The following is an 18157-nucleotide window of genomic DNA, read 5'->3' on the forward strand; positions in this document are numbered from 1 at the left end:
TGATTGCCGTCTTTCCGAAAGGCATGTCCGATCCATCTCTATCTCCGTATCCTTATCTTTAGGGACAGTGGTAGCGACTGGAATCATTATACAGGCGAAACACAACCCTCCACCTCCTCCTACGCAAGGGCCGTTCTTAAAATCACGTAATTGGTCATTGTCACCTGCGTTGTGCTCTGTCAGCTATAGGTTAACTTGGCAAGATATCTTATGTTCTTTTCAGGTCTAGTGATGTTCTCATCTTTGCGCAACAAAAGTAAGGAAAAGAACATCTTGTCGATATAACATTATACAAGAATACATGTAAAACTGTCTTCACATGCACTTAGACCCTGTCAGTGTTTATTGCATTTATCGTTAAGCGATTAAAGAAAAGAAACAAAAAATCATCATAATGATGATAAAAATAAAATGATAGAGGCCTTGACGTGTGGTCGAGGAAAATATCAGTCCCAACGCAACTGATTCAATAAAGAAAACAAAACTAAGAAGTAAATTGACTCAGGGCCCGTCCACACTATGCCGGCGAAATTTAAAAACGCAACAATCACCGGTTATTTTGGATTTGTGTTTTGAGAAAACTTGGACAGGGAGATAAAATGATAATCGTGATTACATCATTTTCGAAATGCTCCGCTTTCAGTTTTTTCTCCGTTCACAGGAAAACGAAAAGCCAGCGTTCTCAAACTCCTTCGCTTTGAAGAGCGTTTTCGAAAAGCTCCGTTTTCGTGATGGATTAGTGTGGACGGTAGGCCTTAACGTGTAAATAAAACTGCGTTTTCATATTCCTCCGTGGTAGAGTGGACATTGCTTAAAAATCCACTGCTTAAACGCTAATGATACTATTTGCCGCGTCACTATTTTCTGGTGTAATACTTTGGCCTCTCTATCAATAATTATAAACAACTATTGTATTAGCTTGTTGTATTACTTTTCGTTTTCATCAATTTCCATGAGTTTATTTTAATGTAAAGCTCAAAACGTGCCATTTTTTTTTTTTTTTTTTTTTTTTTTTTGCGAACTTGTTAAATGTTGCAGGTGTCACGTTTTTTATTGCCAAGGTGAATAATGTCAATCTGAATGATTATCCAGTAGTTATAGTTATGTTTTAATTATCATAATTCTGTTCAGTGTCCCATTTATTTAGACATATAGAGGTGTTCAGCTGTTATTGCGTTGGTGGTTATAAGGTCTCTGCTCGTGCTCTAATTCCACACTTGTAATCCAAAACAGCTTTACTATATATATTGAGCTTGCTTATTTATCGTCAGTAGCCAGTGGACCCATTTATTGACGTCCATAACGTCTAGTGGAGCTACTCACCCATTTGGTCCTTGCCTAACATTTTCAGTTTACGCTTGTCGAATGTCAGGCTCCCTAGGTCTGCAGTAGAGAATTCGTCGAAATTCTCTTCTGAACAAGGGATTCATTCCTGCGTAAATAAAAGGATTGACGGTGTTGGACAAGTTCAAGAAAAAGGTGCATAATAGCCGAATATTTCGTGGCATGGTGTCGACGATGCTAAGGCGTGTCAGAATGGTAATGAGCCAAACGGGTATCCAACACAACATGAAAGCGAAAACAACAACAAACAATGATCTGCTGATACGAATCTCGTGTGTTGTCACGGATGCGAAATTTCCCTCTCGGTTTTCAAGAGATCGCTCCAATACCGCGTTGTGTTCCTGAATCTTTCTCAAAACTTTCCTGTAGCTGAATATAGTTAGGACCAGTGGAAGAATGAAGAACAATCCCAATACAAAGACGTAATGAATAATGGTTGCTAACTTGTTTAAATGTTGATTTAAGCACACTGCATAGCCTGGCTCGAAGTAAAACCCTTGTAAACCAGTAAAACGTGTTATCAAGATATAGCAGGCGATTAATATCCACGCAAAGGCGAGCGAGATGAAAGATTTCCAAGGAGAAAAGAACCGCTTATACTGTTGATTCGACTTGCAGATTCTCACATATCTGTTGACCGCGGTGAAACCCATGGTCACTGGTGAAATATATAGTACATATGGGCCAAAGAAAGCAATCATCTGGCAAACCGCTTCACCAAAAGGCCATTTGCCTGATATAAGCACTCCCGCTGCAAAAGGCATGACAAAAATGGCGGACAACAGATCGCTGATGGCCAATGCGACAATATAGAGATTTGTCGATGTACGGAGTCTAGTATTTCTGTAAACCGAGGTGCAGACTAAGATGTTTCCCAGTAGTGAAACAACATTCAACAAAATAGTGGAAGTGGATTCTAAGATGGTGAAGAATAGAGTTCGTGCACCAAGCTCACCTTCCATCTCGTCACTTTTGGTCAGCTAACTGTCACGGTTCAATATCTCCACCCTCAACGTGTTTTCAAGTGCATTTAGTATTTGTTTATTAACTGCAATGGCGTAATCCAAGTGGAGCACGATCTCTTTCACGCTAAGCCAGTGATGTTTTCCTCCTGCAGTAAGACTGAGAATACAAATGTGTTATAATGAGAGGGATTGGAGAAATAGAGACTTTGAGATCCACGGTTACCGCAAACAGCGAATGGCAAGAGTTCACGCGACTAGAGCTAGTCGTCGCGTTTGACGTTTTGGACTCGCGTTTTGAACTTCAAGAGGCAGGTTTTCGCGTAAGTCATTTACCTCAAGTTTCATTGCTTTGAATTATATTTTACGCGACGTACTAAAGCTGACATCGAATAAAGTCGCCCTTTTTCTACAAATTGGAAATAACTTTTAGGGAAATAAGGAATTACTTAGCCTTTTGTAGCTGTTTGTAGAAAGAAACTGATCCTAAGTGGAAATCCAATATTGCGGGGGCTTGAGTTGAATGTGTGATTTATAATCGATGCTAGCTATTTTTTATCTCTTTTAAGCGTAATTTTGACAATTTCCAATGCATTGACAGGGTGATTTCTATTCGCTACAATTTATTCCAATCTAAATCCGAACGTCAAACAGCAAACGTCTAACCTCAACCTGTAGTTAGACGTTTGCGGTGAATGTAGACCTAAAAAGTCTCTAATATCTCAAATTTATTTCCACGAAATTGATATTTCTAAACATGATAAATCTTATGATTACGGCAATTTTCTTTCCAAAGAAAGAGGAATAAAACAAAACAACCACTGTCAACATGAATTTAGATGGATTTATTACTTTTATATATGGAGTAAACTGTGAAATAGATGCAAATCAGTTTTAATTTAGTCGGTTTCTTATGGAACGTTTTGTTCAGAGTTTTAAAAAGACTAAACTACTGGGCACCATCACCAACTCAATGCAAAGAAACGAAGTAACATAACTAATGATCACTACCTACCTTTGTTGTTGTTGTTGTTGTTTTTTTTGTCGTATGAGATCTACAAATTCACTAGCGCGTAGATGGTTATGAAATTTAACAGCTGGTGAATCGATAAAAAGTTGAATAATCTACTGCAACGTCTTGTCAATACTATGTACTTCTTGATTATCTCTTACTAGCCTATTTCTCCATAGCAAGAGCTAGTCAGAAGATATGAGAACCGCTCTGAAGAGATTGACGAAAGAAAGGTTTGGGAAGAGGTAACCAGTAATAAGGACCTAACACCTGCAATAAAGGTTCTGTTTTTAACAGATTTGAAGAAATTTAAATAACGAACAAGAAATGACATCTCTATGCCTGTAAAAAACTGATTAAATAGAGCAAATTAAAGCCACGACCAATTAATTGATTAATCTTGTTTTTTGCAAATCATATTTTCTGCACTAGCATTAAAAGCCCTTGTTATAATTTGAAACGCAGAATGTAAAAAAGAAAGGAAGAGAAAAAGAATATTTTACATCTTTATCGCTTTACGTAAGCTAAAAAAAGGAAAAAAAAACTGATCATTTTGATTGTTTAGTATTGTCCTATTATTACACCTGCTATGCAGGCACATCACCTATTAGAAGATTCTTCAAAGATTGCAAGATATTGACATAACAAACGCTGAGGTTTTGAGCAAGTGATTAAAAATGGAAACGGAAAGCCTAAGGGCTAACTGATTGAAACAATCTCTTTTCATATTTGATAATTTATTTTCCTGCTCCAACATGAAAAAAGCATCTCTAATTTCTTCACAACTGCACAAAGGTATTATATTTCTTCATAACTACAAATAAGATTATTTCAAGTAAGCTGGAAAAAATATGAAAATTTCAACATTGCTCTTGATATTGACACGCGCCTTTAACTTTCTCCCCTTAATAGATACCTTTTATGCCTTTTATGTGTTGATTGCGCCGTTTGATGTCAAAAAGACTGTGCGTAAACGTCTTGCAATACAGCAATACAGCGTAATGAAAGCACAATAGCTTGCAGGCTTCTATTGTCATTCGTTCACAGTGAATGTAAAGCGTTTAGGTTACCGTATACCTTCAGAAATACAAGTATCTCGCGTCCAAGCGATAGCGCGTCCGGTTTAAGCTGCAGATACCTAAATCCCTAAATCAAATTAAGCGTCAGTGTCAGCAAAATTCAGATATGATCATCATAATCGCGAACACAGCCAAAAAATCGATTTCGTTCATACTTTCTATAATGATAGACCCTTGTGCCAAAGTAAACAAAACAAGATTAGTTCGTTTTAATATTCATTCTTTTGATAGTGATTTAAAAAACCCGTTGAGTCCGGATCGAGCCAAATTTCGAAATTCGATCTATGGAAATTATGTCATGCCTATGGTTTCTCAGCGTAAGTCGAAAATTATCTGTGGATTTTCCTTTGCGATAACATTATAGTTAGGGCGTCGACCAAACCTTTGACGACCTGAAAAGCAGACACCTTGCGGATGTTATTTAATAGCTCCGTGTATGCTCTATGATACCGTAAAACAACTGCCGAAAACGTTTGTCGGTACGCGAAGAAAAACTTAATAACCATTTTGCAGATACAGTTTAAGGATAGACGTTCACAGAAATACTTGCAAGTTTTGAGATACCTTTTTGCAGCCGCCATATTGAAGTTACAACTAAGCTGACCATCAAGAAGCAATTGATCGCATGTCGAAAAGTACATTAGAAATTAAAATATGATAAGCTAAATTAATGTAGGACTTGGTTTCTGTCTTATCTAGCTATCACATGTGTTGTGCTCTGCAGGTTAATTTGCAAGATGTCGTATGTTCTTTTCAGGTCACGTACTCCAGTAATGTTCCACGCTTTGAGGCAAAAGTGAGGAGAAAAAAAAAAAAAAAAAAAAAAGAAAAAATTATGTCGATATAACATAATGCAAGAATAAAAGTAAGATTGTCTTCACATGCACTTAGACCCTGTTAGTACTCATCGCATTTATCGTTAAGCGATTAACGAATAAAAAGAAAAAAGGAAAAAATATATAATTATGATAAAAATAAAATCATAGAGGCTTGACGAGTGGTTGAGAAAATATATCAGTCCTTGCACAACTGATTTAATAATGAAAACAAACCTAAGAAGTAACTTGATTAAGGCCCAGTCGACACTATGCCGAAATTTATGCCGAGAAATTTAAAAACGCAACAATCACCGGTTATTTTGGAATTGTGTTTTGAGAAAACTTGGAAAGGGAAATCAAATGATAATCGCGATTAAATCGTTTTCGAAAAGCTTCGTTTTCAAAAATGTTTTCCGCGGCCACAGGAAAACGAAAAGCCAGCGTTTCCAAATTCCTTCGATTGAAGAGCGTTTTCGAAAAGCTCAGTTTTCGTGACGGATTAGTGTGGAGGATGGGCCTAAACGTAGTAATAAAAATGCGTTTTCAAATTTCATTGGCGTAGTATGTTGACGCTGCCTAAAGATTTACTTCTTAAATGCTAATGATATTATTTGCAGCGTGCCCATTTTCTGCTGCAATACTTTGGCCTCTCTATCGATAACTGTAAACAACTGCTGTATTAGCTTTTTGTATTGCTTTTCGTTTTCATCATTTTCCAGGAGTTTTTAGCATAAGGCCAAAGACGTGAGATCTTTTTCGCAAACGTGTTACATGCAGTACACGTGTCACGTTTCTCACCGCCAGAGTCAATGATGTCAATTATAATGATTATCAACTAGTTATAGCTGTATTTTAATTATCATGATTCCCTTTAGTGTTCCCTATACTTAGACCTACATATATAGTCTTTTTGGGGGAATAATGGAGTCAAGTTGACGAGAAGTGTTACCCTCAGGAAAATACCCTCAGTATTTTATTTTTTTACAGAATCTTTTTAATAGCCGACTGCTTGTTATTGCTTTCCAGCTCCCTGAATCAACAGTACCTCAAAGACCGCGTGTGACAATTGCGTTGAAGACTTAATGGGCGCCTTCCTTTCGATTAAAAAAATTTCTCGGGTTGAAATAGCCAAACATTTCCAGAATTGATTGGAACACAATTAAGAATATCGTCCTTTCTGAATTCCGAAAAAAAAAAAAAAAAAAATGAGAAACTTGCGAGGTACAGCAGGGTCTATATGGGGTTTAGAGTTTTATTGACCAAAAATATATGCGTCAGGTCAGCTGACAGATTACGCGTCAGAGATCTTCGCATATTTCGACTATCAAAAAACTGGCTGATTTTTTTTTAACTGATTAGCTAGCTATTTTATTAACTACAAGAGCGAATAAAGTTATTTTTCTTGTTCTTTAGCCTAAAAGCTGACTCTTTCCAGCACCCCCAATTCACACCCTTTTCCTAGCGTTCCTTGTGTTGGTGGTTATACGGTCTCTGTTTGTGCTTTAATTCCACACTTGTGGTCCAAAACAACTTTGTATATACTGAGCTTGCTCATTTATCGTCGGTAGCCAGTAGACCCATTTATTGACGTCCAGTAACGTCTAGCGGAGCTACACTCCTGTTTGGTCGTTGCCTGACATTTTCGATTTACGCTTGTCGAATGTCAGGCTCCCTAGGTCTGCAGTAGAGAATTCGTCGAAATTCTCTTCTGAACAAGGGATTCATTCCTGCGTAAATAAAAGGATTGACGGTGTTGGACAAGTTCAAGAAAAAGGTGCATAATAGCCGAATATTTCGTGGCATGGTGTCGACGATGCTAAGGCGTGTCAGAATGGTAATGAGCCAAACGGGTATCCAACACAACATGAAAGCGAAAACAACAGCAAACAATGATCTGCTGATACGAATCTCGTGTGTTGTCACGGATGCGAAATTTCCCTCTCGGTTTTCAAGAGATCGCTCCAATACCGCGTTGTGTTCCTGAATCTTTCTCAAAACTTTCCTGTAGCTGAATATGGTTAGGACCAGTGGAAGAATGAAGAACAATCCCAATACAAAAACGTAATGAATAATGGTTGCTAACTTGTTTAAATGTTGATTTAAGCACACTGCATAGCCTGGCTCGAAGTAAAACCCTTGTAAACCAGTAAAACGTGTTATCAAGATATAGCAGGCGATTAATATCCACGCAAAGGCGAGCGAGATGAAAGATTTCCAAGGAGAAAAGAACCGCTTATACTGTTGATTCGACTTGCAGATTCTCACATATCTGTTGACCGCGGTGAAACCCATGGTCACTGGTGAAATATATAGTACATATGGGCCAAAGAAAGCAATCATCTGGCAAACCGCTTCACCAAAAGGCCATTTGCCTGATATAAGCACTCCCGCTGCAAAAGGCATGACAAAAATGGCTGACAACAGATCGCTGATGGCCAATGCGACAATATAGAGATTTGTCGATGTACGGAGTCTAGTATTTCTGTAAACCGAGATGCAGACTAAGATGTTTCCCAGTAGTGAAACAACATTCAACAAAATAATGGAAGTGGATTCTAAGATGGTGAAGAATAGAGTTCGTGCACCAAGCTCACCTTCCATCTCGTCACTTTTGGTCAGCTAACTGTTCAATGTCTCCACCTTCAACGTGTTTTCAAGTGTACTTAGTATTTGTTTATTAACTGCTATGGCGCAATCCAAGTGGAGCACGATCTCTTTCACGCTAAACCACTGATGTTTTCCGCCTTCAATAAGACTGAGAACACAAATAAGACTGAGAACAGAAATGTGCTGCAATGTGAGGGATTGAAGAAATAAAGACTTTTAGACCTACGTTTACCGCAAACTGCGAACGGCAGGGGTCACGTGACCAGAGTTAATCGTCACGTTTGAAGTTTGCGACTCGCGTTTTGAACTTCAAGAGGTAGGTTTTCGCGTAAGTCATTTACCTTAAGCTTTATTGCTTTGAATTACCACATACAAATGCTGACATTGAACAAAATCGCCCTCCTTTCTACAAATTGGAATTAATTTTTAGGGAAATAAGCAAGTACCTTGCCTTTTGTAGCTGTTTGTAGAAAGGAACTCATCCAAAGTGGAAATCCAATATCTCTTTTTAGCGTAATTTTGACAATTTCCAATGTATTCACAGGGTGATTTCTATTCGATACAACTTACTCCAACGCAAATCGAGTAACGTCCGAACACGTCGTCTAATCTTAACTTGCAGTTAGACGTTTGCGGTAAACGTGGATCTAAAAGGTCTCTAATATCTTAAACTTATTTCCCAAAATTGAAATTTCTAAGCATGAGCAATCATATGGTTATGCCACTTTTTTTTCAAAGAATGAAGAAAAAAAAAAAAAAAAAAAAGAAATAACCACGGCCAATATGGTTCTAGATCATGAGATGGAGTTGTTACTTTTATAAATGGAGTGAAATGTAAAATACAATTCAGTTTTCATTTAGTCGGCTTCTTATGGACTCGTTTTTTTTTTTGTTTTTTTTTGTGAGAGAGAGAGAGTTTTAAAAATCTAAACTACGATACAACATCAGCAACTCAATGAAAAAAAAAACAAAAAACAAAAAAAAAAACAGAAAAAACAAAAAACAAAAGACGGAGTGAAATAGTTCATGGGCATTACCTACCTTTGCTTTTTTGTGGTATGAGATCCACAAATTCACTAGCGCGTTGATGGTCGTGAAATTTAACAGCTGGTGAATTGATAAAAAGGTGGAATAATGGACTACAGCATTTTGTCAATACTATATACTCCTTGATTATCTCTTACTAGCCTCTTTCCTCTTTTAAAATAGCATAATATAAACTAGTCAGAATATGTAAGAACCACTCTCAAGAGTTTGACGAAACAAAGGTTTGGGATGAGGTAACCAGTAATAGGGACCTAACGCCGGTAATAAAGGTTCTGTTTTTAACAGATTAGAAGAAATTTGAATAACAAACAAGAAACGGCACCTCTGTGCTTGTAAACAACTGATTAAATAGAGAAAATGAAAGCCAAGAGCAATTAATTGACTAATCTTGTTTTTCTGCGAATCATATATTCTACACTAGCATTAAAAGCCCTGCTTATAATTTATAACTCAGAACATAAAAAAGAAAGAGAAAAAAAAAATATATATATCTTGTGTTTGACGTAAGCTAAAAAAACAACGTGAACATTTTTCTTCTTTGTTATTCTCTTATTATTACACCTGCTATGCAGGCACATCACCCATTATGAATGACAGGACGTGTAAGGTCTCTAGCAACTGATCAAAAATGGAAAACGGAAAGCCCAAGGGCAAATTGATTGAAAAAATCAATTTTCATACTAAATAATTTATTTTATTTTGTCTCAGCGTGCGGAATTCAACAAATTCTGCAATCTGATTGGTTCCGGAAGCGGGCAGATTTCCTCGTGTTGATCTATTTTCGTGAACGAATTAGCGGTAATCATCGATTTTTTACCTCTTTTCACACCTCCATCGAGATTAATCAACGCAACTTTATTTCTATAAGCTATTCACTTTTAAATGGCAAGGAAAGTCACTGTAAGTAATTTTAACTGAATTTTTTGAAGTTGCAAGAGTTTGTTTGGTTGTTTGTAGCTTGGCGCTGTAATGGTGCTTAATGCTGTGTTTCTCGTTGCGTAATTTGAAGCTAAAAATGAGTCACTTGCAGTCGAGTGTTTACCGCTCTGATCGTTGCTGTATTTAAGAGAATTTATGTGGGATGTACTTAACGAATTTCCTCGCTTTTCGGTACTCAATTTACGGTAGAAAAGTCTGATTTCGAGTGATTCGCAACGACTGACAGAAAATGTTTTTGTAGTACAACTTCGAACTTTGCGCGAAATTTCACACCGGAGAAAATTTTGGAGAACTTAATTGGTGAACTAGAAGCAACTAACATAAAGTAGTTCGAAATAATTCTGTTCGTTGATACATCTTTTTTTTTTTTTGCTAGTATCTGCATTACTCACTCATTCGTTCTTTAGATTTTTTTTTTACGAATGGTTTGTAGACGGCACATAAGCCAATTCAGTGACAAAGTTGCGTAAACAAGCCCATCTGTAAGCCTCGGACTTGAAATATGAACATTTTAAAATTTATTTTTCATATTACTACGCGCCCGTTTAGGAAAATACATTTAACTTCTTCCCTAAGAGTTAATCGATAACTTTTATGTCTTGATTGTTCCGTTTGATGTCAGAAAGACTGTTCCTACACGTCCTTGCAATACAGCAAGTGCTTCGTCATTTAGACCACCTGCCCCGCCTTTTATTTTATTTTCCTTTAGTAGTAAATACTGTTTGCATATTAAGCCAAAGCTTATGATCTAAAAATCTCTATGCTTCCTCAGAAATGGATTATGCAAGATTATGGTAATATTGATTATATTTCGAATTTTATCGTCAGTTTAAATACTATGTTAATACTTGTTCTTCTAGTGTTGAAAAATCACGTACAAAGACTGTCTTTATTCGGCAAGCTGGCCGATTGGAGAAAAACCCAAACAAACAAAAACAAACAGACAAACAAACATACGTACACTCAAACAAACAACGTATTCTGATTGGTTCCCTGGCTAGTACGGCATAAGCTGTATTCAGAGTGCTAAATGGGTCTATCCATATTAAATTATCTTTACGATTTTCCTTTTCCTTCGGCACGCTTCTTCAACCCTCCGTCTGCACTACTTTGCACTATTCTGGTCATAACATGTAGCAGCAGGTTTCTGTTTTACAGCTGTTCTTAGCTACACTTTATGTATACACGTACTATGTAGGTGTTTGTAACAAAATCAAGAAATCATTGATATTTCTTGTACTGCTTAAAACACGACAGAAATTGGAGACCACAAACGAAATTTCGAAACACGAACTGCAAGCGAGTGTTTCTTTATGATGGCATAACATAAATGTAGGAAAGAGTCTCAATCAATCCAAAAAGGGAAAAAACTATTTTAATTTGAACTAAATGATTTTGCTGTCAGCCATTGAACATTTTGCTGTGAGTACAAGATTATATTGCTTTACATAGTACATAATGATTGTAAAATGTCGCAGATGTTTGTCATATTAACCTTGAATTCCGTTAGTTTTAATTTGTCCAGTTTTTTGTTTGTTTGTTTGTTTGTTTTCAAATTGTAATAAACTGTTCTGTTCACCACTGCTCTGGAGGTAAATAGTGGTGCATATTCACCAAGCCGCGAAGCATCAAGGTATGTGTCCACGTTTTTTCATTGAAACTCCTAAGAGTATAAATATATGACCAATGAAACAGTCGACTCGTAATTTGAAACCACAGTTCCATTTGAGGAAGAAGGATTGAAAATTCCTTTTCGAAAAGGACAACTTCGTTCGCGCAACCGAGTACACCGGGCGTAAGAAAGACACCTTAGGACATCAGGCGATCACGAAAAAAAAAACAAAACAAAACAAAAAAAACAATGAATAGATCTGGTATTGACATTTTCAGGGAAAATGCTTTCTTGCTTTTTTTTTTATGGCAGTACCGACAAAACGTCGAGAGTTTTATTTCCGTCATGGGTTCCAAATTTCCAAACACTGCCTTAGCAAAATTCGGTGACATTGAAACTGCAGCCGCGACAAGTGCTTATATAGAAACTCGGATATTCTTGAACGAAATGCCGTGGACAATCCTGAATTTCAAAAAACAAATTGTTTTAGATTTGGAGATGTAACTGCGATATTAACGTTTCTGATGTCATTTTATTGTTGATGCATCGGCGCAGAGCCAGAATTCAATTAAGGTAAGAATGGGATTAGAGTACAAACCCAATAATATCATACTCCTTGGATGGTTTGTATGAAATGTAAATAGGTATCATTGTGCAATGCTAATACAATAGAAAATTGAAAAAAAAAAAACCCTAGTATTCAATAAGGAGAAATTTCGCATGAAATTTTAGCATGCCAAAATGCAGTTGCTTGGCAATGTCAGTTAGCATGTGTTTTTTAATTATAAATTGAAACAAAGATCTTGAAAGATTAAAGCTAATCCATTTCTGAGGAAGCGCAGAGATTTTTAAGGCATAAGCTTCAGGTGAATTTACAAACAGCCTTCAGCTGCGAGAGGAAAATACAGAAAAGGCGGCGCAGGTGGTCTTATCGAATGAACTGTGAACGAGTGACAATAAGGCTTTTACGCTGTTGTTAATTGAATACACCTTATTGCTTTCAAGGCTTTCACCAGCAGTCCTTCTGAAATCAAACGCAGCAATCAACACATAATCAAGGTGATCTATGAGTAGAACTCGTGAATAGAAAAGGGTGAATGAAATAATGTCCGGAGCTTCTGGCTATCGGCTGCTGATTTTGTATATAATGGACTATTTGTAGTCTTATTACATTTCATTCGCATTTCTCCTCAAATTAATTGTCACTGTCATAGATCTGTCGAGATAGATTACTGCCCAATTACTGTTCTCAACGCCCCTTCTTTTTTCATTTCCAGCCAATCTTGCCTATATTTTTATGGAGATGCATTCCCCACTTTGAAACGCTTGTTTCAAGTTTCCAACATCATTGAAGCACCTTTTAAGAAGTGAGAAGATCATATTCATCCTCCTGATATTTGCTTTGGCGGCTTTAGAAGTGCTGATGGAGGACGAGCTTAGTTCAAGGAGCCTGTTTGTGACAGTCTTAGAAGCGAGCTTCATAATTGTGTTAAATATTGTTTCTCTACTGAGCAACATGTTAGTCTGTATCTCTGTCTACAGGAACACCAGGCTCCGTACGACGACAAACGTTTACATTGTCGCATTGGCAATCAGTGATTTGCTGTCCGCCATCTTTGTAATGCCCCTTGCCGCCGGAGTACTGATCTCAGGGAGATGGCCTTTTGGCGAAGCCCTATGCCAAATGCACGCTTTTTTCAGCCTCTTTGTCGTGTACATTTCGCCAGTAACCATGGGTTTTACAGCAGCGAACAGATATGTGCGAATATGCAAGTCAGAGCAGCAGTACAAAAGGTTCTTCTCGAAATGGAGATCACGCATAGCGCTTGCTTCTGCGTGGGCTTTTGTAACCAGCTACATTTGGATCATGCGTCTTGCAGGTTTACAGGGATTCTACTTTAACCCTGGATATGCAGCATGTTTAAACGAGCATTTGAACAACTTTGCGAGGATTGTCCATTACTTTGTCGTGATTGGGCTCTTCTTTGCCCTTCCACTTGCTATAACGATATTCAGCTACAGGAAAGTCTTGAAAAAAATTCAGGAACACAATGCGCTATCGGTGCGTGCTCTTCAACTCCAAAACGGAGAGACGACAGTCTCCAGGCACGAGATTCGTTTAAGCAGAACTTTGTTTACTGTGGTTTTTGCCTTCATGTTGTGCTGGGTACCCTCGTGGATCATCACTATCTTAACGCGCTTCAGCGTCATTGGAACGATGCCACGAAATGTTCAACTCCTGTGCACTTTCTTTCTCAATTTGTCCAACACCATTAATCCTTTCATCTACGCAGGTATGAATCCTATGTTCCGAAGAGAATTTTTGCGAATCATATGTTGCAATCCCGGAGAGAAAGTTGCCGACGCACAACAAGCATCTACTGCGGATACAAAACAAAGATCAAATACGCTTTCGCTAAGATCAGACAATGTGGTTATCAGCCAGCAGCCCGTTGAGTCAACGACGATGAAAACTGACGAAAACTTGAACAAACGTCTGAATACAGGCCATAACGATGCGGATACTGAGTAATTCCATTAAAGCTATAAGAAGACAGCCAATCTACACGTCGACGACAAGATTTATTCTAATTTAAGCTGTAAAGAGAAACAACTGAACTAATGCCTAACAAAGAAAGTATTCCCTCCTCCATAGGGAAATTAGATCTATGAATTTTAATTCTATAAGTAATTTCTGGACGAAATTGGCCCAATTTCGTCCAGAAATACAAACAAAAGAAAAGAAACAAACAAAAGAAATTACCGACGGCTAGCTATGAATGAGAACACTGCTGGAGTTTTGAAATTTGTTTTTTGTCGCAGGTAAATGCAACGAGATATTTTCATTTGTTAGTTTCACATGGTTACTTGACACTTGTTTTTCACGCACGAGTAGTTTCAAATAAAACTGACGAATCAGTGACTCTAGTTCAAACGGTCAGAATAAACAAACAAGAAGCCAATCTAGCGACACGTCCAGACTTGATACAAAAAAATAGGTGCTCAATGAGCACATGAATCCACGGCCGTAGGTGAGGGGATTATGAATCTCTGCAGGACCTGGGTTTAGTTCAATTCTGGATAACATTTAAAATTCCTACCAGAAGACCAACACTTTTCTTGTTCAAATTTTGTTTAAAAAAATCGAGTAAAAAAAGACTCTTCTTCATGAGCAAGCCTGACAATCCATAGTTCACAACTGGTAGCCACGGTGAATAAAACAGTTGAAACGGGTACACTTTTCTTCAAGAACTGTTAAATTCTGCCCCTTACTTTTCCGCGTTTAACTGATTTTAAAACTTTACGTGGTAATCTAAATGGTTCTCTGTGTCTTTTCCTACATGCAGCATCTGATAAGTATACTGATTAAAGAGGTAATGCAGCAGCTCTCGTAACGTGTGACATGAATGAATGGGTTCCTACCCTTTGACAGAATAATAGAACAAACAACAGAAACAATGCCCCGAGCCCTAAAACAGTAACAGCTGCTAAGAATGAAGAGAATGACAAGCTTACGAGAGCTGCTACACTTCTGGATTAAGGATTAAACATTTACTCTTACGTGTACCTTGCCTTAAGTGTAAACACTGGAAAGATTGTCTTTCACTTCGAGTATTTGCACAAAAAATATTAGTTACATAATGACCAGGCATAGCTTCTGTGGATGTGTTTTCCATGGTCATGATTTCGTCAACTAAAGCTTTTTGTTTGCACTCTATTAAGAGAGTCATATCTCCTTAGAGGAACTCCCATGTAATCGCGGTGGAATTGAATTCGTTGTGCTCTGACTGCAATCCTTCGAAAGGGATGCGTACTCCCTCGAAAGGGCTGCATAATCCCTAAGAGAGCTATGAAAAATGCTAAGAAGCTTAGTGCTGCTGAGTGCTGTAGTCCGAGAAGTTAAATAAACCAGTTTGTTACTATTACCGACGATCAGGAATCCTGAATGGGAACAACCCTGCTCTGCATTGACACTCCTTACATCCTCCTTCCCTTCGGCAGCATTTTTTACCATCTCTTTACTGGTTTACAAATTTGCCGTGTGGAAGTCCGATGGTAGAGAACCTTTTATTAATGCTTCTCTTGAAGAGGTCTAAAGATTTTGTAAAACGAAGTTCCTTGGGAAGATCATTCCATAGAGAAGCTCGGCTGTAGCTGAAATTGCGCTTCAGGTAGTCAGTTCTTGGTTTTGGTAGATTTTAGTTATTTATTTATTTATTTACTTATTTATTTATTTTTATTATGCATTGTTACACACACTGGTTACAATACTTATACAGCGCTAGCTGCGCTACTTACAAGACTAATACATATACTTACATTATATATAATATATAATACTTCGTTCTTTAAAAACGTTTAAAACAGATCTAAAAAGTAAAAATTGTCTCTAAATTTTCGACCGCCTTCTGCGGTCTTCTTAGAGAGTGATGATTTCGCGCGATTCACAGAATTTTAATAAGCTGGGACGTTATTGTTCGTTGCCCCCTAGGGATTTCATTTACGGAGTTTTGTCTAAGAAAGAGTGCAAGGATTCCAGAAACAGTCTTTTGTTCTTGCTGCTCACGCCTGTTTCAAGTATGTTGGCGTAAATAGGATGTATATCGTGGCCGGTTTCCGCATGCTGTTTAATTGCGGAATTGACATTTCCATTGGTTCCGGGCTTGTGTTCGACCCCTCGAGATTTCCAATTTCTTCTGCTTTCCCCGACATACGTGAAAGAACATGTCCTACAGGTCACTTTGGACACAATGCCTTTTAATTGCTCTTTTGTCGGCCGGTCTTTGGGCTTTTTGAAAACATTTCCCAATGTCTGCACTGGTTTGAAAGCTGTCCTGATGTTTTCGCGGCTCAAAATGCGTCGAACACGTTCCGACACTCCTTTCACTTATGGAATCGACGCGTATCCCTTTGGATTCTCCTGGGGTCTTGGTTGCGTGTTTGTTCTGTTCGATTCACCAACTGACTTGATGAAGCTCTCGGGATAACCATTAGCTTTTAGAAAATTTAGAGACAATTTTTACTTTTTAGATCTGTTTTAAATGTTTTTAAAAAACTATGAGCACAGAGCGCTCCAACAGTTTTATATAATGCTTCGTATTCAATGTAATTAATTCCGTCACTTACAATACAAAGGCTTCCACTACTTATACTACTTACAATGCAATACATACGTTACTTACAATACAATACGATCACTTACGCTACTAAGAATACAAATGCTTACACTACTTACAGTACAACACGATAACTCAAGTTGCTTAACAATACTAATTAACATTACTTACACTACGATTACTAACGTCACTTGGAATAAAATTCAATTACTAATGCTACTTAAAGTGCCACTGAAACGAAATTTTCGTACTCTCTTTTATTATCCCAATCTATAGTTTTAAATGTGCTTAAAGTAATGGTGAACTTTATTTCTGCCAAATCCTAACGGAAAGTGCTTTTTTTAGATGTTGAAATCGACTTTTTGGAGCAAAACTGTGTCCGGGCTCTGGAACCGAGTTTAAGGACCTTGTGACGTCACTGGTTGTATTCACGCAAGAAGCGCTATAGATTCTCTCTTGTTTTCACTTGAGTTATTCAAGTTTATTCTTCATATTGTCGATACCTACTAGTTTTCTACCTTATAATTTCTGTCCAGCCTTGACAGGAAATACACATCATAAATGTTGGAGGGCGCCAGAGAGGGTAGATTCACCAGAATAAATGCTACAGATTATAACAGCTCAGTATACTTTTCGAACGTCTTGAGTACTCGATTGGAGATTTCGAAGACGAGTGTGGCAACTTTTATATCACGTCCTGAAGCCTAAACACCATATTTCGTCGTCTGTTTTCAGCCTGGTTCTGAAATTTGGATTCTCGCGTTTATCTAAGGTCTATTAACAAGGTTCGAATATATCCTCGGCAACTTTACTGCATTAAAAGTCGTAAGCGGATCAGCCATCCGCACAATCACGAAGTTATTAACGGTCCACCATCTTTGAGTCGAGTACTTCTTTGCACACTGAGGGCATCTTTTTATGATACTAATAAGTGAGAGTTCTTGTGGTAGACAAAATGTATCTTTGAAAATTGTGATCCGCAGCAGGGTTTGCCTTATCGCCGCATACGTATCAGTGTAAACAAAGCGGGAATTTCGCTTCTCTTTTACACGTATCTCCCAATTGCAATATTTCACGGCCGATGGATTACTTTGAGTTCTTTAGCACATACTTATGTCTATGATATTCATTTAATAATATCCAAGTTCAAAACAGTTCGTTAAAACGTCACTAGTTTACACTCCTTTCGAAGGTTCATTAAACAGAATTTGAACTAATTTGCATATATGACCTTTCGCCGCCGACATTGTCACGCTTTCTCTCGTTTCCTGAAAACATACCTGTAGGATCATGGCAGCTTAGTTTACCTTTATAGTTTAAATTCGCTCCCTCATATAAAAGAAGAGGGTTTCTTAAATTGTTGCTGTTGTGATAACTTGTAGGATGTAGCAGATACAACTGGACTAAAGGTCACTGTGGCACAATCTCGTCCGCCGTGAAACTCACAAAGCGTCCGGTTTCCTCGAAGCGAAGCAACTAGAAAACTCGAAGCGTTGTTGCTGCGATTCGTGCAGCAGCAGTCCGGATAATATTTTCAAAAGCCGCTTTCTCTTGTTTTCATGTCTTTTCTTTTTTACTTTATGAGTGTAGATATTGTTTAATTGAGTGCTGGCATTTCAC

General features: G+C 37.7%; 3 protein-coding genes across 3 annotated transcripts; 1 reads left to right on the top strand and 2 right to left on the bottom strand.

Annotated features, from left to right (window-relative positions):
- Positions 1-1022: 1022 nt before the first annotated feature.
- Positions 1023-2544, bottom strand: LOC149116438 (melatonin-related receptor-like). The gene has a single exon (XM_089283698.1). The coding sequence runs from the start codon at positions 2304-2306 to the stop codon at positions 1353-1355; it is 954 nt and encodes a 317-aa protein (XP_089139824.1). The 5' UTR covers positions 2307-2544; the 3' UTR covers positions 1023-1352.
- Positions 2545-6460: 3916 nt separating this feature from the next.
- Positions 6461-7816, bottom strand: LOC149116439 (melatonin-related receptor-like). The gene has a single exon (XM_089283699.1). The coding sequence runs from the start codon at positions 7814-7816 to the stop codon at positions 6863-6865; it is 954 nt and encodes a 317-aa protein (XP_089139825.1). The 3' UTR covers positions 6461-6862.
- A 4864-nt stretch (positions 7817-12680) lies between these two features.
- On the top strand, positions 12681-15346 carry LOC149116440 (melatonin receptor type 1B-B-like). Its single transcript, XM_089283684.1, has one exon. The coding sequence runs from the start codon at positions 12844-12846 to the stop codon at positions 13951-13953; it is 1110 nt and encodes a 369-aa protein (XP_089139810.1). The 5' UTR covers positions 12681-12843; the 3' UTR covers positions 13954-15346.
- Positions 15347-18157: the final 2811 nt, after the last annotated feature.

This window comes from Orbicella faveolata, unplaced genomic scaffold (assembly GCF_042242905.1).
Source record: "Orbicella faveolata isolate gen_17 unplaced genomic scaffold, um_ofav_v1 contig_12, whole genome shotgun sequence".
NCBI classification, from domain to species: Eukaryota; Metazoa; Cnidaria; class Anthozoa; order Scleractinia; family Merulinidae; genus Orbicella; species Orbicella faveolata.

Bases quoted from the DNA above. Each gene is read 5' to 3' on its own strand.
- LOC149116439 (XM_089283699.1), bottom strand. From the start codon at position 7,816: ATGGAAGGTGAGCTTGGTGCACGAACTCTATTCTTCACCATCTTAGAA.
- LOC149116438 (XM_089283698.1), bottom strand. From the start codon at position 2,306: ATGGAAGGTGAGCTTGGTGCACGAACTCTATTCTTCACCATCTTAGAA.
- LOC149116440 (XM_089283684.1), top strand. From the start codon at position 12,844: ATGGAGGACGAGCTTAGTTCAAGGAGCCTGTTTGTGACAGTCTTAGAA.